This window comes from Tamandua tetradactyla, chromosome 7 (genome assembly GCF_023851605.1).
Source record: "Tamandua tetradactyla isolate mTamTet1 chromosome 7, mTamTet1.pri, whole genome shotgun sequence".
Classification (NCBI taxonomy): Eukaryota; Metazoa; Chordata; class Mammalia; order Pilosa; family Myrmecophagidae; genus Tamandua; species Tamandua tetradactyla.
In genome coordinates, this window is record NC_135333.1 from 60,523,811 (window position 1) to 60,541,142 (window position 17,332).

At 47.7% G+C, this 17,332-nt stretch overlaps 1 protein-coding gene and 1 non-coding gene across 7 annotated transcripts in view; one reads left to right on the forward strand and one right to left on the reverse strand.

The window, feature by feature from the left end:
• The window catches only part of MICAL3 (microtubule associated monooxygenase, calponin and LIM domain containing 3), a 191,721-nt gene that overhangs the window by 139,171 nt on the left and 35,218 nt on the right, over positions 1 to 17,332 (forward strand). For 3 of the 6 annotated variants that reach the window (XM_077169549.1, XM_077169550.1, XM_077169548.1), the window contains 4 exons: positions 2,852 to 3,047; positions 10,834 to 11,084; positions 14,753 to 14,890; positions 16,086 to 16,148. In XM_077169549.1, coding sequence (XP_077025664.1) covers positions 2,852 to 3,047; positions 10,834 to 11,084; positions 14,753 to 14,890; positions 16,086 to 16,148 — 648 coding nt within the window. Of the gene's footprint in view, positions 1 to 1,405; positions 2,826 to 2,851; positions 3,048 to 10,833; positions 11,085 to 12,628; positions 14,732 to 14,752; positions 14,891 to 16,085; positions 16,149 to 17,332 lie in introns of those variants that run through there. The other 3 variants (XM_077169551.1, XM_077169552.1, XM_077169553.1) reach the window with 3 other exon arrangements.
• Positions 4,112 to 4,218, reverse strand: LOC143642969 (U6 spliceosomal RNA). Its single transcript, XR_013156026.1, has one exon. It is a non-coding gene; the product is annotated as a U6 spliceosomal RNA (small nuclear RNA).

Here is a 17,332-nt window from a genome sequence, read left to right on the forward strand (position 1 = left end):
TTATATTGAAATGATTCCTTTCCTGGACTCTCTCTCTGAGTAGCCTGTAGTTCTTTAAGACTAAGGAGCATGTTGATCTGCTTTGTTTCCCAGGTTTCTAATAGAATTCCTGGCAAACTGCATTCAACATACACCAAAACCTGACATCACTTCTCCAGTGTGTTTGTACACGTGTGTGTTTGTTCTTTCCACCTTGAATCTGCTTATGTCTGGATCATTGTTTGTTTTCCCTGAAGTGATAGTTCATATTCTTAACTACTTTTCTTCTCTCATTCAAAAGAAATGCTGGTTTTTATTCCATATTTATGGAGTTCCCCAAAGGCTTATAATTGTGTGATTGCTTCACAATATTTCCCTTTTTCATCTGCTCTCTGTTTAAGGGCAGTTGTCAAAAACACCCAAAAAAACAATCAAATGATGTTTTAGACAGGGGCTCTGGAGCCTTCTCATCTGTCTGATGTCAAGACTGTGGGCTTTGACAGGGAGGAAGAGAGGACAGGAAGTCCAATGTCTAGGAATGATGGGCTAGCACAGTGGGGTGCTAGCCTATAGTCTTCTAGGGCTCTGGTGGGTGGGTGTGGGCAGTGTTGAGGCTGGGTTCACCTGCGTTGCTCCCCGCCATCATCTGCAGTCCACTTAGGTCCTCATCTTCCAAGTGTCCTACACAAGTATTGTAGCTAATACTTCTGGGACCCTGAGCTCAGTGGTAAAGAATGGAACAGAGTCGTTTGAAGTGATTTTGCCAAGGGCATTAAGAGTGGGACTGGGGGCCATTTGCTCAGGGTACTCATGAACCCAGGGGGTTGTATTTAGACCGATTGTGATATATTTACCTGAATCTGTAAATGAATATACAAGGGCCTTGCTTTTCATCAAAGATTCTTTAGATTTGAAAGATGCTCTCTTCTGAAAAATATTGATATCTTGGTAACTTGCAAATGCACTAAGAGAAGATCTTATCCTGTGATGCTTGGATCTGTATAAAGTTCTTTCTAATGCTACTTGAAAGAGGTTCTAGACATTGTACACAATAAGAGTGCCAGGCTTCCAGAACATTTTCTGCACAATCTATCATGCCAGGGGAATTGCTAACTCAATATTCCCATCCTTTTTCTTTAGTCCTTCATTTTGGAGGTTCTCGGCTTTGTCTGATAGGAGACCACCCATCACCTAACACTGGGTTGGTATGATATCTCGTGCTAAAACCCAGTGTTCGCTAGGGCTAATCCGTTACCTGGTGACCAGGATGCAGGGCTGATCCTGGCCTGCTGCCGTCTCCAATCCTCTGCCACTGTCCACTTAAAGTTCTAGTCCTGCCAAACTGCCACCCATGGGGGAAACCTGAGTTCTCCTGCTGCCCTCCTATGTTTCTTTGTAAAGCAGCTATTATTTGTTTTTAATGCAGAGCAAACGGATACAACCTAACCAACACAAGAATGCACCCAAATTATCACATTGTATTCTCAAGAAGGAATGGTGGTGAAAATGTTGCTGGACAATGGCAGTAGGCTATATTGTTTAGCCTCCTGTTTACTGAAGGCTGCCTGTGTACCAGGCTTTTGTAGAAGAGGAAGGTAACTAATGGGTATGGGGCAGAGAGTTTCTCACATACACGCACGTGTACATGGGTGTATAATCTCATGTACTAATAATAATAGCCCTGCGAGTGAACATTGTCCTCACCAGCGGGCAGGATAGGCGCTCTGAGGAGTCATCAATCTCCCTAAGATCCTTCAGCCAGTCACTGGCAGAACCTGGCATCTAATCTGGGTTTGTCTGGCTCTAAATCCATGTGCTATTATGGGGACACATTAAAGAGTAAACGGTGTGCCTCTCTAGAGCTAATGTGGAGCTGTAAGGAGCATCAGAAAGAATTGCAACAGAATGAGGAAAAGAGAGGAGCTATTCTAGGTTAGGGGAGACTAAAGAGAAAAGGCAGTCAAATAAAACATTCAAGCACTTCCAAATCCACAAGTGGTGCTGAAAAGAGTAAAGCGAAAAGCCCTTCTTTACATGAGAATTACTGCGATAGGTGGAGGAGGAACATAGTGAAAGATCACGTTTTGTGGCCCTCATTGTAATCACTGACTGAGACAAAATCATCAGTGGATGCTGAAACTCCTGGTACAAGGACGCTGGGGGCAGAATATTCCCAGGGTTTCTAAGGATTGCTCAACACATCAAATGTGCCTTTTAGTGAAGGGCTCAGGGGGGCATTGCCTTAACCAGGTAGTCAGGTTCAATCACCGGGAACTAATGTGACACTCGGGGCGGGAAACGCAGCAGCACCTGCTGTGTTGCTCCTTGGTTCAAAAATATTTAACATGAATCTCATATGAGGAGACAGACAGATTTAAGCTGTGAGGCATTCTGCACTGCATCTGGCCCAGAAACCCTTGACAGGGTCAGCCAAATATGAGGCACAAGCCTGAACTGGTAGCGTTGGGAATAGCTGCAAACCACTCCGCCTGCCAGTGGTAGTGGCCTGAGAAGCCTGGGAAATTGGAGAGCTACCTCAAGCCCCTGCCAAGCCCCCTTCATACTCAGTCCGTCACCATTGCCTGACTTAAGGGGTGATATAGGAGAGTGGGCACATCTCAGCATCAGGAGCAGACACTCAATCTTTATTTCCCCTGTATTGAGAAGCTCCACCCCTCTCAAGGCTGGGTTCTTTCCTGGCCTGTACCAAATCGGTGACCATTTTGGCTTTCAATCTGCCCTTTGTTCTGGCTTCCTGACCTTCAGGCAGGGCTATGTCCCCTTTCATTGACATGAGCGGTGGCTTAAATGTATTGCCTTCATTCAGTTCCATAATTTGTCATCAGAACTCGCTTCTTTGCTTGTCTTGCAGGCTCGAGTGTGAATGGCCTTGAGGAGCCCAGCATTGCCAAGAGGTTGAGGGGCACCCCTGAAAGGATTGAGCTAGAGAACTACCGCCTGTCTGTTAAGCAGGCAGAAGGGCTAGAGGAGGTGCCCGAGGAGACGCAGGCGGAGCACAACCTCAGCAGCGTGCTGGACAAGGGCACCGAAGAGGACGTGGCAAGCAGGTACTCCGAGGCCTTGCCCTGGCACCCTCCTCCCTAAGGCAGCAACTTCATTTGCACCTCTCTAAGCCAAAGTATCTGGGTTTGAATCCTGACCCTGCCACTTACTAGCTGTGTGACCTGAGGCAAATTATGGAACCTCTCCATGCCTCTGTTTCCTCACTGGTAAAATGGAGGCAATAGCAATCCCTTCTCCACTATATTGATGTGAGGGTGAAATAAGCTGATGGGTGTAAAATGCCTAAGACAGTACCTTTTGCATAAGAGCTTATAGGAGGTGCCTGTCATCTGACTGATGCTGGGCTGTTTTACATCGGCTTCCGTGTCCATTGCATTTGGTCATCCTCTGGGAATCCTGTCATGTAGACACGAGCATATAATTTCTCTTCTTACATAGTGACTAAGAGCTAGTATTCAACCCCAGGCCTCTCGGGATTCTCTTTCTTCCTTGCCGTCTCATGATCCATTCTCATGGTCCCAGTTAGAACCTTCCCTCTTTCTCCTGGCAGTGAGTAAAGATACAATCCATTTGACAAAATTCTGCCTAATTCAGAGATACACCAAGTGTTTCTTGAGTACCTGCCATGGCCCTCATACTCTGTTCATCATTGAAAAGGCAACAGGCTCCACCCTCCCACTGCTGACAAGTCATTGGCAGGAGGAGGTGGCCACACAAGCGCAGAAGAAAACTTGCAACATAATCTTGGCAGCTCCATGGTAGAAGTGTCCGGCTCCTAAGGGACACTACCTACCTATCTGGGCTCCTTTTCTTCTATGTGTAAAGAAATGGGTGGTAAACTTGTGTCCTAGGGGCCACACACAGCAGATAGTGGTATTGCACTTGACTGGTCCCATTGTTTTAATTGAAGCCAGTTCTCATTATTCGCAGTGGTTATGAAAAAAGACACTGTGGACATTGGATTAGCGAATACTGAATCATAACTGTAAGGGAAAATACAGGGTGAGGTTCTCAAAAGCCTCTGGTCACAACATTTTCGTAATCTGATCAGTAAGTTAGATAAACCTGGTTTTATGTGTGTTTCTTTTCTTTTATTTCTTTTTAAATTTTAAATATGGAACGCTTCACAAATTTGCATGTCATCCTTGCACACGTGCCATGCTAATCTTCTCTGTGTCATTCCAATTTCAGTATATGTGCTGCCAAAGTGAGCACTGCGTGTTTCTTTTAAAGACACCTTTTTTAATATGTATTGTTGGTTCACTAATGTTGGACTCATGGCCAATGGCACTGTAATTCATACCTGAACTAAATTCATCTAACACATGTCATTTCTCCATGATGTGTGTCACAGCCTCCTGTGCTTAGGAACACTAGACAGCACTTCAGCACTACGATTGGAGGCCATCTGAAACAGCAAAGCCACCATAAAAAGCACAAAAAGGCAAAAACATGGCATTAAATATACTCATTGTTTACAGTATGAGAGCTGAAATAAGAAAGCAGACTGGCCTTGTTCAACTTCAGCTGGGAATGTGTGCATCAGGCAACTCAGATTTTTCACTGCTCTGAGCATGTCTGTGAAAGTGCTTCAAGTATTGATTTTGAGGTTACGTTGTAGCAAGCAGATTTTGCAAAAGCAGAATCCTCTAATAATGAAGATGAACCATATGTTTGAGTTGCCTTTGGGGCTCGTGCAGAAGTTTGTGCATGTTCCCTCCAACTCTCCCTTCTGTCTGGTACCCCAGGGCTTCATTTTCATTACCTACTCAGGCCTTCCATATCAGTAGAGAAGGATTCCACGAGGTGTTCAGTAGAATATTATCAAGGGCCCCCAAAAGGAAAGACAGGATAAATAGGAAGGTATAAAATAAAATTGGACAAACTTTCCCAGAAAGCTCCAAGGAGTGGGCATCCAAGCAGAGAGCATCTGAGTCACATACTGGGCACTTTTATCCATCCATGATTAAGGGGAGGTTTGGAGGTACAGAAAGCAGAGCATTTTTTTTTTAAGTCCCCAGGAGTATTTTCCAAAGGGTATTTGCTGGGTAGAGCTCAGAATAGATCTGAGCCCTGGGATCAGATCTATTCTAGGGGTACCGTCTCCGGGTTGGTCTTATGGACTGCTCTTCCATGGTTCCAGGGGTGGCCTCCCCCTTGGAACCATGGTTCCAGAGCCATCTCTAAGTGTGGATTCACGTCACAGTGGGGCAGGACAGCAGAACACGAAATCACTCAGTATCGGCATGGTACAATAAATGCCCCCCATCTTACTTAAATTCAAGTTTTTTTTAAAAAAATTGCCTTAGATACGATACTAGCAGAAAATGAAAAGCAGGCTCTTGAAAGTAAAGAGCCCAAAGCAAGGAGCTGCAGATTCCAGCTTATTTTCCCAGGGAAGCTGTGAGATGCAGGAAACACATGGGTCTTTTTTCCATCTTCCCTATAGCACCAAGCACAGCATGGGGTGCATTTTCAGCCCTAGTCCTTCCTTGATGAGATGTTGGATTCCAAGGCAGAAATGCCTTGTTTTAAGAAATTGGCCGGTCCCTCCCAGGAGCTTACCTTCAGCTGGATTAGGAGAACGTTTTACCCAGGCCTCTCTAGGCCAGGCAGGCAGGGTAGTTTCGACCTCAACTTGCAGCCTGTGAAACCTTGCTGTGCCTCAGTTTTCACAGCTGCAGTGAAAACTGTGCCCTTCAGAGGGTTGTGAGAATTAATCAAATCAATTAATCAAACACCAAGTGAATGCCAGCAATTGTTATTATCGCTGTAACAACCTGTAGCTCGCAGCAAAATGTAGGTGTCTTGTATTAGGTTCCTTAACCAGGTGGTCAAGTGGGAGAAATTGGGTTTGGCTGGAACTCAGCATGCCCCAGGGCAGTGGTTCTCAAGTTTTAGGGACATCAGAATCACCTGAAGTTTTGCTTAAAGCAGAATGCTGTGGTAAGGTTCTGATTCAGGGGTGTTGGGTGGGGCCTGGGGATTTGCATTTCTAAAGAGTTCCCAGGTGATGGAGACCACATGTTGAGTGTCACCACCCTAAGGCTCTATTTCCCCAATATCTCTGATGAGAAAGGACCTTTTTCCCCCAAGCCCTTCCCTGCCACCAGGAGCAGGGGTTCATGATCTGGAAGAGACCCTGTAAATAATGCTTGTTTTAAATAATACAGTTCTTGTTATCCCTGACATGCTTTGCAGTGTGCTTCTGCCCAGGATCTTTACTTGTTCACACATTCACTCCCCTACAGAACAAGTCTGTGAGGTGTGGAGCCAGCAGGTGCATGGTTCAGCAGGGAAAGTTAAGGTTACAGAGGTCAGCAGCAGGATGGCCCATGGGCCTGCACTCCATCTGAGCAACACCACAGGAAAAGCCATGACTTCCTGGCTAGCAGTCAGTGAAGGATGGTCTTCCTGCCTGGTCTACCCTGCCTCTGCACCCTTCCTGACCAAAGCAGGATCATGAGCCATCGCTAGGCACCATGCCTATCCAGAATGGGCTAAATTTCCACCAAAAAACATTGCTGGACGATATGCATCTCCTCCCGGGTCTGGTTAGCAGGGACATGTGTACAGAGTTGGCATGGGTGAGGTCATGGGAGGGGCCCAAGGAGGAACTCAGAGTGTGCAGAGATTTTGAGTGTTAGTGGATTCATTTTAAAGTGAAAAACATCCCTCCCCATTTGCCCTCAAAAACCACCCCGAGACTTCAAGTGGCATTCCAACCAGAGGCCCACATGATTCTGAGTAGAGCCTGCCCAGTTTCCTGGTCTCTGCTCCTGACTGACCCCCAAGCAGCCCTGAGCTTGATCACGGTCTTCCTCCTGGCCTGCCACCTGGTCAGCTCCAGGGGCCAAAGAACTCTGTCCTTGTTCTCAGAGAAGCACTCAGGAGGGTGCAGCCTGGCACGGTGCATTCTGTATGGGGATGCTGGCTTCTCCCCACCTCAGTCATCCCACTTGTAAGCTGTCTCCTTACTTGCCAAATGGGAATAAAGATAGTGGCTCCAGCACAGGGTTGTTTTGCAACCGTACGAGCTCATCCACAGAAGCACATTGTGCCACCGGGAAGGTGGTCAGTGTGGTCTGGGGGGGGTCACTGTGATGACTGATTATTGTCCCACTTGCATCTGCCTCTCCTGGTACAGCAGAGCCACTGCTTGGCACTCTCAGTCATGGCAATCCTGTCTTTTCAGGGTCACATTCACACACCCCTTGGTTTTGCTTCCTCCTACCAGACCCCGACATCACCTCAATACAACATGCAAATGAAAGCTCAGGGAAGCTCTCGCAGGTGAAGGGCTGTGTATAAATTGCAGCAGGGAGGGTTTTGCTACAAATTATTCTCACTGGACAGGACATTTCCTCCTGATAGACACCTAGTAAGGGACCACTAGTGGTTTCTCTGCCTCTCTGAAAGTAAGCAGAAGCCTGTGCTGGCTTTTGCCTTTTGTGGTCACTAGCCCATTTTTTTGCCCTCTTCGCCATTAGGCACCATGAGAAGGACCATGGTGAGCAAAGCAGATCTGATCCCTGCCTGGAGAGAGTGCAAGTCAAGGAGAGGCAGACTCAGACCAGATAATCCTGCAGGGTATAGTTCTGCAAATGCCAAAACGGATGGGGGCATGCGGGAAGATGATCTCAAGTACTGGATTTTTTTTGCCTCCTTTCTCCTGGGGGCTTGTGTCCTCAACTATTTTGAGCATTTTCTTAATCCTCAGAGGTCACTTCTCCAAAAGTAAGGGAGAAATTGGTTCCCTGTCTCATATTTTTTTCTGATATTATGATTCATCCTACTTAGGAAGTTTATAGGCCATAGTTCCAGGGGTGTTGGCTGCACCACACATTCCTTCTTCCTCGCACCCACCTCCTGCCTTGCCAAAGGCCAGACCACTGTGAGGTCCTGTGGAAGCAAAGTCCTGGAAAGAAGTCCCAGGCGGGGCCTCTTGGATTTCTCTCTGCCCCTCAGCAGAGGAGCCAGGTTTGCTAGGCCAGCTCTTTGGATGTGAGTAGTTAGGCCCTTCAGGCGGGTACTTGGCTCTAGTTGAAAAGTGAGACTGATCTTTCTGCATTCTTTCTCATGTTCTACTCCTCACTTGCTATGCTCCCATGGTTCTGGAGCTGTTATAAAACTAACTGGGGTGGCATAAGAGCTGTGAGTGAGCCTCATCGGTCTCCTCTAAGTGCAGCACAGCTGTCCCCAGGCTGCCATGCAGTGCAAGGAACAGAACAGGCCTTTTAACAGTCTGCACACAGTCCCTGCGGCCTGCTGACTGCTGGGGCAAGGTTGGACATGATGTCCTTCCCTCTACCCCCGAAGGGTCACCAACTCATTGAAGTTGATTGAAGGCGAGCATGGGAGGTACCCTCATCCTTAGTTCCTATAGCAAAAATGTGAAATGACCCACACTAAGTCACACATTATTGTCAGTAAGAAAGTAAGTGAAGATGAGGCCAAAAAAAAGTAAAGGAAATGCTGAAAAATGATCAAAATTCAGATGCCAAGCTTTCCATGGTCTTAAATTCAATCGTCACCTTTCAGCCCTCCATCCCCACCAGTTATATTCTACCTTACCTTATCAGTATGTGGTTGCATTTTCTCTCCCCTTTTCTCCCCTTGATGACCTTTTATTCCCTACGACATCAAGCAAATGCATTGTAAGTAGAAGGTCATGTTAAGTGGGTGAACATGGATAAGTGAAGCAGGATTCACTAAACTGAGCTTTTTATAGTTGGGAGCTGGGTCTTTTTATTTCTGTATCTACTGGTTGAGTTTTGGTAGCTGCTCCAAAATGTTTGTTGAGTGAACAAATGAATGTGTCGCTGAGTAAACATGATTGAATGGCTTGGCTCCATTGTGCACCATAAGCCTGATGAAAAGCAGTCATCCCTAATATCTGCCGCATGCCCACGGGCACATATCACCATTACCTCCCTGCCAAAGAGGAAACCGGCTCAGAGAATGTAAGTGATCTACTCAAGGCCACACAGCTAGCAAGTAGCGAGCCAGCCAGTGTGCATGAAGGACTTCAGGTGGGCCTCACTGTAGGGTCTTCCTGGGCTCACCCTTCCACACCTGGGCACTGAGTAGAGAAAGAACCCTATCATCCCTGATTGTCTTCTATACCCAAAGCTCCATTGGGCTGGACTCCCACATACCAGAGGTCACCAGTGCCTTCCTATGAGGGCACAGTTCCCCTGGCCTGCTTAAGCCCACGTCCCTCCCCAAGCACTGCACACCTTGTATTTTCTCAGGCCTTGAAACCCCACAGCATTGTAAGGACTGAATTGTGTTGAGGGGCCACCCCTTATAGTGCTTCTCTGTACGGGGCAGGAGAAGTGGGTGAAATGTTCCACGTGGGTCCTGAAAGGGCAGACCAATGTGTGTTGGTTTGCTTAAGTCTTGGGAGTCCTTGCATGGAGGACTGCTTCCCACTAGAAGCTGAACTGGTCTCTGTGCTACCATGGGGACTGTGGTAGAAGAACCAGCTGGTTGTCAAAAGTGATGCCCCTAAGGGTGTTGGCATGTTTGTCTCCACCCCCCCCACACACACACCTTTTCTTATAGTCCTAGTGCAGTAGCTTTGCAGTAAATGGTGACTTTGCTGCAACTTTACCTATCCATCCCCCACAGCCTCTAGCTCAGGCCTTGGCACACAGCAGGGTCTCAGGGTATACAATTGAATCTGCTGTCATCCTCAGCCTCACTTGCTAGCTCATTCCATGGTTAAGCTTCAGGCGAGGCCTCTCAGCAGCTCTGCTCCTTCCCCTTTGCACCCACAGGTCTCATGAGAGGCTTCCACCTGGCCCCAGTCCGGTAAATGTGAGCTCCTCAAACCAAATCGTAGATCAAGCTGGAAGATTTTTTCTCCTTTCTTCAGTCCCAAGATCATGAGTTTATATCACAATTAGACCACTGCCCCCTGCTTGTGCCCTCTGAAGGCTCAGGGGACTTGAGGTTCACTGAATAAAGCTCACACCAGGTAGAACTGTTCATTGGTGTGGGCTTGTGAAGGTACTTACATGTTTATGTCTAGTTCTCTGCCCCCTTACATCCACTCTTTATTTTAAAGAAATGTTTTATATTTCAATCATATCCCTTTGAGCCTTTTCTCCTCCCTTGTTAGATCCATCCAAGATTGTGCATTGCATTTAATTGTCACTGTCTTTTTAGTTGTTCTTTATTTCCCCTTCTTTGTTTCTCTATCTACCTACCTACTGTGGGAACATATATACAATATAAACTTTCCCATCTCAACTCTCCAAGCACACTATTCAGTGGGATTAATCACATTCACAATGCTGTGATACCCTCGCCACCTTCCATTACTAAAACCTACCCATCGTCTAGACAGAAACCCTTCTCCCGTTATGCATTAACTCCCCATTCCCCTGTCCCTGCCCCTGGCAACCTAGACTCTTAATTTCTGTCTCTAGAGCTTGCATATTCTCTGATATTTTTTTTTGTCTGTGGTTACCATAGGGCTTAAATTTAACAACCTAAATTCATTAATCTTATGTTTAGATACCAACTTAACCTCAGTAGTATATACAAACTGTGTTTCTGTATCCCTCTGTTCCCCCCCACCTTCCAGTAGTTCTTGTCACAAATTACATGTCTACATCATGAGTCCCAAACCACTGCTTTCTCATTACATTTTATGCCTTTGCCTTTTAAATCCTATAGGAAGTAAAAGGGGAGTTACCAACCCAAATACAACAATCCTGGTGTCCTGCCTTGTCAGCAGCACTTTGCTGAGACCACCACCCTGTGCGTGGCCTCCTGGTGCTTTACCCTTCCCTCACTGACTGTGTGGTTGTGCTTTTGCAGCAGTTCTGAGTCTGACATGGACGAGGAGGAGGAAGAGGAAGAGGAGGAGCCCCAGCTGCCCACCTCTGACCTGGGCGGTGTTCCTTGGAAGGAGGCTGTGAGGATCCATGCTCTCCTGAAAGGGAAGAGCGAGGAGGAGCTCGAGGCCTTGAAGGATTACGAGCCTGGGAATGAAGAGGAGGACGGGGAGGAGGGGGAGTATGATGACGAGGAGGAAGAAGACTATGATGAGGAGGAGGAGTCTAGTGAAGGTCAGAAGAAAATCTCTTCCCCTACCCCTACCCCTGCCCCGGCCCCTCCCTAAGGGTCTGCTCCGCCTGGGTGACTGGAGCCATTTTTGCACACCCCCACAGAGCCCAGATACCACGGGCCCAGGGAGCAGAGGAGGGCGCATTGCATTTTCCGACAGACTGTCGGCAGTGGTGACAGTGTCTCTGGTATACAGTCTTATCAGAAATTGCAAGGGCCAGCACAAGGACTTCATCCAAATTACTCATTCTTGTCATCTCCTCATTTTCTTTTTTTCCCTTCAGCTTCAGTTAAAGAAATGTACTTTCTTTAGAGAAGGGGAATTCAGCTTTCTAGAAGATTCCCTGGTAGAAAATATTAGAATATTGGCGACCACAGAGCACTGAATCTCCTCTCAGTTCAGCGTCACCATCACTGAGGATTGGGACTGTAAGCTTAGGGGCCTGGTAGGTGGGTTCAGTTGACAGTATGTGGTGCAAGGGGCTTTTCTGACCCAGTTTCCTCAGTGTAGAGTCAGTGTTGGGTAGACTGGCTGGTTCTGAAATTCTCTTTTGCTTTGGGCTGGAGATTTTCCCCTTCTGTTCCTGATCTGGCTCTGTGTAACCCTGAGTGATGAACTCAGATTTGTTGGGCTTCCTTCTCCCTTCTGTGAAGAGAGAAAGAGTCATTCTTTCCCCTCATGACTGCAGAGATGGTGGTGGGTGGGAGAGAAGGACGAGGGCTTTTAAGGCCCAGCTCCTCCCAGCTGCCAGTTGGAGAAGCAGATTAAATTCTAGATGACTCTGCCACTTCTCACTGCTATTCCTGAAATCACATGCTTTCAGCTGTGCAGCCCCATTACATGGTCTGTATTCTCTGGCACAGCTAGGATGGGGCACAGACTAACCATAGAGCCTTCCCAGGCACAGCTCCCATTCCTGGGCTGGTCCTTGGGGAGCCATGTCACTCCCACTGGAAGGTAGCTGAGACCTGGAGCCTTTTGAGTCAGGGTGAGCAGGAGGGCACCCCTTTTTGCTATCTGAGTTCATGGCCGGGGCTTGTCCACAGGCTCATCATGCTTCCATGTTTTCAGAGGGCTGAGTTCACTCCCTGCTCATCTGGGGAAGCGCATTGGGTTTGTGCCATTTTAGACATCATCATCCCATCTGAAGATTAACATGCTTCGTGGCTTTTACTGCAGACACAGCTTAGGATTGAAGCCTGGTCTCTGTCAGCTGAGTTCTCTGCTTGTCCTCATGCAGACTCTCCTTCCTGGCCCTGGAACTCATGTCAGGCCCAAATTTACAGGGGACAGGTTTTAACTAGAGAGGTACACACCGACAAATTCAGCCCAATGCTAGGAGTTCTGGCCATGAGCCTTTGTCCTTAGCACAGAGTGCATGTTTCTTTTGGATGTCTGTGGAGACTGTGAAAGGACATTACTGCCTTGCTGCTGAAGACTTCTCTGTTTTCCATTCTTTCTTCCCCTGCATTCCCTTTTCTTTCCATCTGTCCCCTGGCGGGATTCTTGATGCTACTGGTGGGTGTCTGGCTCCCCCTTCTGTAGAAGGGGAGTACTGCCCCTGGGACAAAGAACTCCTGCAAGGCCAGAGGCTCCAGTGTTTCTCAGAGGAAGAAGATACGGGTACAAGTAAAGGTACCCTTTCCCCCTTGCCCACCTTCCACCCTGGCTCCCCAACAGCCATCCCAAATCTGCCTCCAAGAGCAGGTCCCACATGAAAAAAGCTGTGTTTTGTGGAGCCTTACTGCTGGGCTTTGGCACAAAGCTGGACAGGCTCCTGCCCTGGCTGGCATGTGAGTCCAAAGAAAAGTCAGAGAAGACTGGAACATGGTTGCTCTGTCCCCTTTGTGTGTTCTGCTGCAAGGTACCCTCAGGTCAACACTCAGATTCCCCTTTAATGCAGGAAAGCTCTCATCTCAGTCATAGCTCTTGAGGGTGGCAAAGCTGTGCTCAGTGCCTCTCTTCTTTGAGAATGGGAGAAGCCAGCTTTGTAGCCCTGTAAGTCTCCACGGCCACACTTACTAGCATACAGCAGTATAGTACCCAGGAGAAAAATAGCTCTCTTTCCTTTATTGTTTAGAGGATAGTGAAAGGTTCTGCATTACTCTTTTTTTTTTTTTTTAACATGGACAGGCACTCGGAAGCAAACCCAGGGCCATGCAATAACTCTTCCTGCTGAGCCACCATGGCCCACCCTCTACGTCACTCTTTCACTTGCCATCCTCAAGTCTTTTCTAAGACGTTCAGGCTTTCTGGTGACATAGTGGTGATTCGGCCTGATTCAGCCCCATAAAGGCAAATCAACCTTAGAAAAAGTCTACGATTCTATAGGAACCAGTAAAGCAGTAAATGAGGTGCTGAAATCCCACAGATGGCAGAAAACAACATCAGCGTCCAAATTTAGTGATGTTATCGGTACTTTTTGCCCATCGTACACACTCGGCCCCTGGAAGTTAAGCAGATGCCATTATAGAGACCTAAGCTAAAGCCAGATGGTCCCACTAGATGGTGGGGAGGTGGGGAGTGGAATGGACATTTGGGGGGCTGGCTCTTGTCAGGAACCCTGGAGCTTTCAGATCAAGTGGCACCTGCTCTTGCTGCCTGAGAAGCCCTCCTCTTTCCCTGAGTTCCCTCCCACCCCAATGGCTGGCTGTTCCTTAATTTTAACCCAATTGTACAGCATGGTCTAAGCACTAACTTAGTTGCCCACAGGGCAGGGGCTGCATGTACATTTCTTGGGCTCTGATGGCGAGAATAATCTAAAGGAGTCACTGGCAGGTTTTCATTTAACTGAGAAACCAGGTCTTGTGTCCAGAAGAGATCAGTGGGGCGGTAAATGTAGTTTTAAGGAAAGGGCTTTGGCTTCTAAAACAACAGAGAAATGCTGGTCTTGGTCCTGCCACAAGCTTCCAAAGCTTTGGGGGTTCACTGAGCTCAGCCTCCTCTCCCAGCATCATCCCCACCTGCATCCCCCCACCCCCACACCAGACCCAGCATGCAGCATGAGGCCCATGGTGGAAGGCGACCTTCTTCTCTCTGATAATGGAAGAAAAGACTGAATCTTACCAGCAGGGTCATTTTCTCATATGTGAGTTGCCTAGTTGATGGCAGAATGTCACTTCCTGTCCTACCTTTCTCTCTTGTTGCTTGGCTTAAATTTCCAAGGAGACATCATCTGCAAGGCAGTTGGTAAGCACCTGGTCATGGCTAACAGGGACATGGACAGGCTTCATCCCCAGGCATACTTCCTTGTGCAGGGGGACAGCAGAGCATGTGCACCTTTAGGGAGATAGCTTTTCAGAGGCCCAGATGCTCTGCTCATTTTTTCCAACTAGACATTCAGGGTGCTTAAATGCAGTTTGGGATGAAAAAAGCATCAGAAAGTTCTGTGTCTGAGTTGGAATGTGTGATTCTCTTAATTGAAATGGCTGGCTCCAGCTGAATGAGTATAAGTTCTTTATGTGAGTGTGCGTGCACATTCTCAGTTTTTGCCTTCTGGTTCGTACTGTTCCTGGCCAACACTGTAATTTTTCTTTCTCTTTTCTTTCCTATGGTGTTTTGTCCCCTCCTTCCCTTCACTGTCTGTGTTCTCCTTCCTGCCTCCCTGTCTCCCCTCCCTTGCCATCTCCCCTCCTTCCTTTCCTCCACCCCGCTAACCTTTTACCCCAGCCGGGAAGCAGAGGCTACAGCCGATCCTAAACCCAGCTGACCCCTTGGAGATCCAGGCTGATGTGCACTGGACACACGTTCACGAGAAAGAGGAGGAGGAGAGAGCAGTGCCCACCTCTGAGTCCTCTCCTTCTGGAGGTAACTGCTTCATGCCCAGTGCTCCAGTCCCCAGTGAGGACCTCCATGCCTGCTGCCCCTGTCTTTGCTGCAGTAGATTTTTCTAGGAGGGCCAGAGCCCTTCAGTTTGATCAAAAGTAAAAGCCAATAGTACATTTAATTTTCCTGATGTTAGTTGTGACACCTGCCCTTGACTCTTGTTTGAGGATCGATAAAGGTCTCTGTAGGTTAAGAGGTTCTCACTCTTAAATGAACCTGACCGTTCGAAAACTAAGACTTTGATTTCTTTCTCCTATCTTACTAGGCAAGGTTACTCTTTCCCCACTTTGTAAAATTTTCTGGTGCTCTCCTTATGGAATGTGTCTGGATGTGAATGTGTGTTGCCAGGATAGGGGTGGGAGAGCATATTTTGAACTGAAATGAAGGGTTTTTTGTTTTTAATCAGGTGAAATTCACATAACATACAATTAGCCATTTTAAAGTGTACAATTCAGTAGTATTTAGTGTCAGGTGAAATTTTAGGAAGAGATTTCTACCAAGGAGGCCACAAAAGTCACAATACAATTTCCAGCTCAAGGTTTTAGGTTGAATGCCCTGTTTTTCCTCCCTAGGATGAAGAAAATCTTATTCTGACTTCTTTCAAGGATGAATAATAAAGGGAAAAAATGGAGACTGGGGGGGTATGTGGGCTGCCATCTCCTCCATCCCTCCCATCCTCTACACACACTGCTCCCCAACACGGTCCTTTGTCTTCAGTTTCTGCCTCCTGCTCACTTCCCTTAGGGTATCTGTGGGCCACACATGCTGCACGATGGTCCCCACCTTGGTGCAGCACAGAATTTCATGGGAACAATTGATCTGCCCAGATCACCACCCAATAGGCAAAATCAACATCTGCTAACTGTTTTTTGCAGCAGCATAAACACCCAGCAGCAATGCAGAGTACTGAAGAGAGAGATGGCCAGCTAGGTAGGGCAGCTCACAGCCCTGAGCCTTGGTGGACCCTCACCCATGTCCTCCTCCGTGCCCTTGTCTCCAGTGCCAACACAGAGGCCAGCGGCAGAACTGTTACCCTGTCGGTGCCTGCCTGCACCATGGTCTCATGATGCCATCTCAGTTTCTTTTCTGTTTGGACTTCAGGAATGATCTCCACTCTCCTCCACTGGAAACGCTTCTTCCTGTGTTAACTTGGTCTTTATCGTCTGTTTTAATTCAGTGCCCGACCTGCCCTCCCTCCGCCGCGCAGCAGTGCAGGCCTGGCTGGAGACGGTCTCCGGAGGTAGTCTGGTGATGTTTGCCCATCCTTGTTCACCATAACCTCTCTCTCTCGCAGCTCTGCTGGTACCTAACACTCAGGCTGGGCCCTGTGTTTAGTGCATGTGGAGGGCAGAGCCAGTACGGGTGGGGGGCACGTGCATGCCTCCGAGGCACCCTTCTTCACAAACCAGCACTCACCTCAAGGCCCACACGCCAGATGTAGTGTGCAGCCACATCGTCACTGGGACAGAGGTGAACATTTTCTCTACTAGACTTGGGTAAAGGCCAAAGCTAAAGGGGCATTTTTAGCACTCCAGTTCAAGGTCTGTAGAAACTGGGTTGGGTAGTGATTAGCTGTGAAAGTGAAGGAAACAGACAATCTTCCAGAAACCTACCAAAGTATCAGAGAAGGAAACAGCCAGAATTCAAAGGGAATTAATGAGAAAATTACAGTGAACAGGAGGGAAAGAAGGGTTTGTGGATACTGCTCAGGTCTAGGTAGAAGGACAAGTCTGGCATAACCAAGTGTAATATCTGAAATCTTCTTTACTGAGGTACAGGTACAGGTATCTCTAGGTACTCAGGCTGAGAGATAAGTGAAAACCATGAGTTGTCCTTCCTGGATTTTTCTGAAGACATGTTTCTCAACAAGGTGGCTATTGGCCTTTGGGACAGAACAGTTCTTCCTAATGCAAGACTTTTTAACATCCTTGGCCTCCACCTTTTAAGTGTTGGGGGTACACCTTCCACCCCTACCCTTTAATGGTTGCCATTAAGACCACCAAAAAATAGTCCCCCTTCTTGAAGGGCAGTGCTGCCCCTTGGTTGTCCCAGCAGTTACTTCTGAGGTGGGTGGGTTTGGAGTCCATAGACCTTTGCCACCAGCCTTCTCAGCCCATTCCACAATCCACACCAGCAGTATGAGAAACACGCTCACACAGGCATCCTTACACACTCGTCAGGAGGGACCTTCCCTCAGTCCTGAAGAGCAAGAGAAGATTTCACATGGCATATAGGTCAGTGAACAGAGACAACTGATCACTCTCCCTAGTTAGTCTGTATCTTTAGGATGGCTGGACGAGGCTGAGATGTGACTCCATTCCACTTGGCTGTGGAAAGGAACCAGGAGCTGAGTGTTTCAGTGATTCCTGGCTTTCATAGTTGCGGCTCATCCATTTGCGTGGCAGCTTATGGCACCTTGCGCTC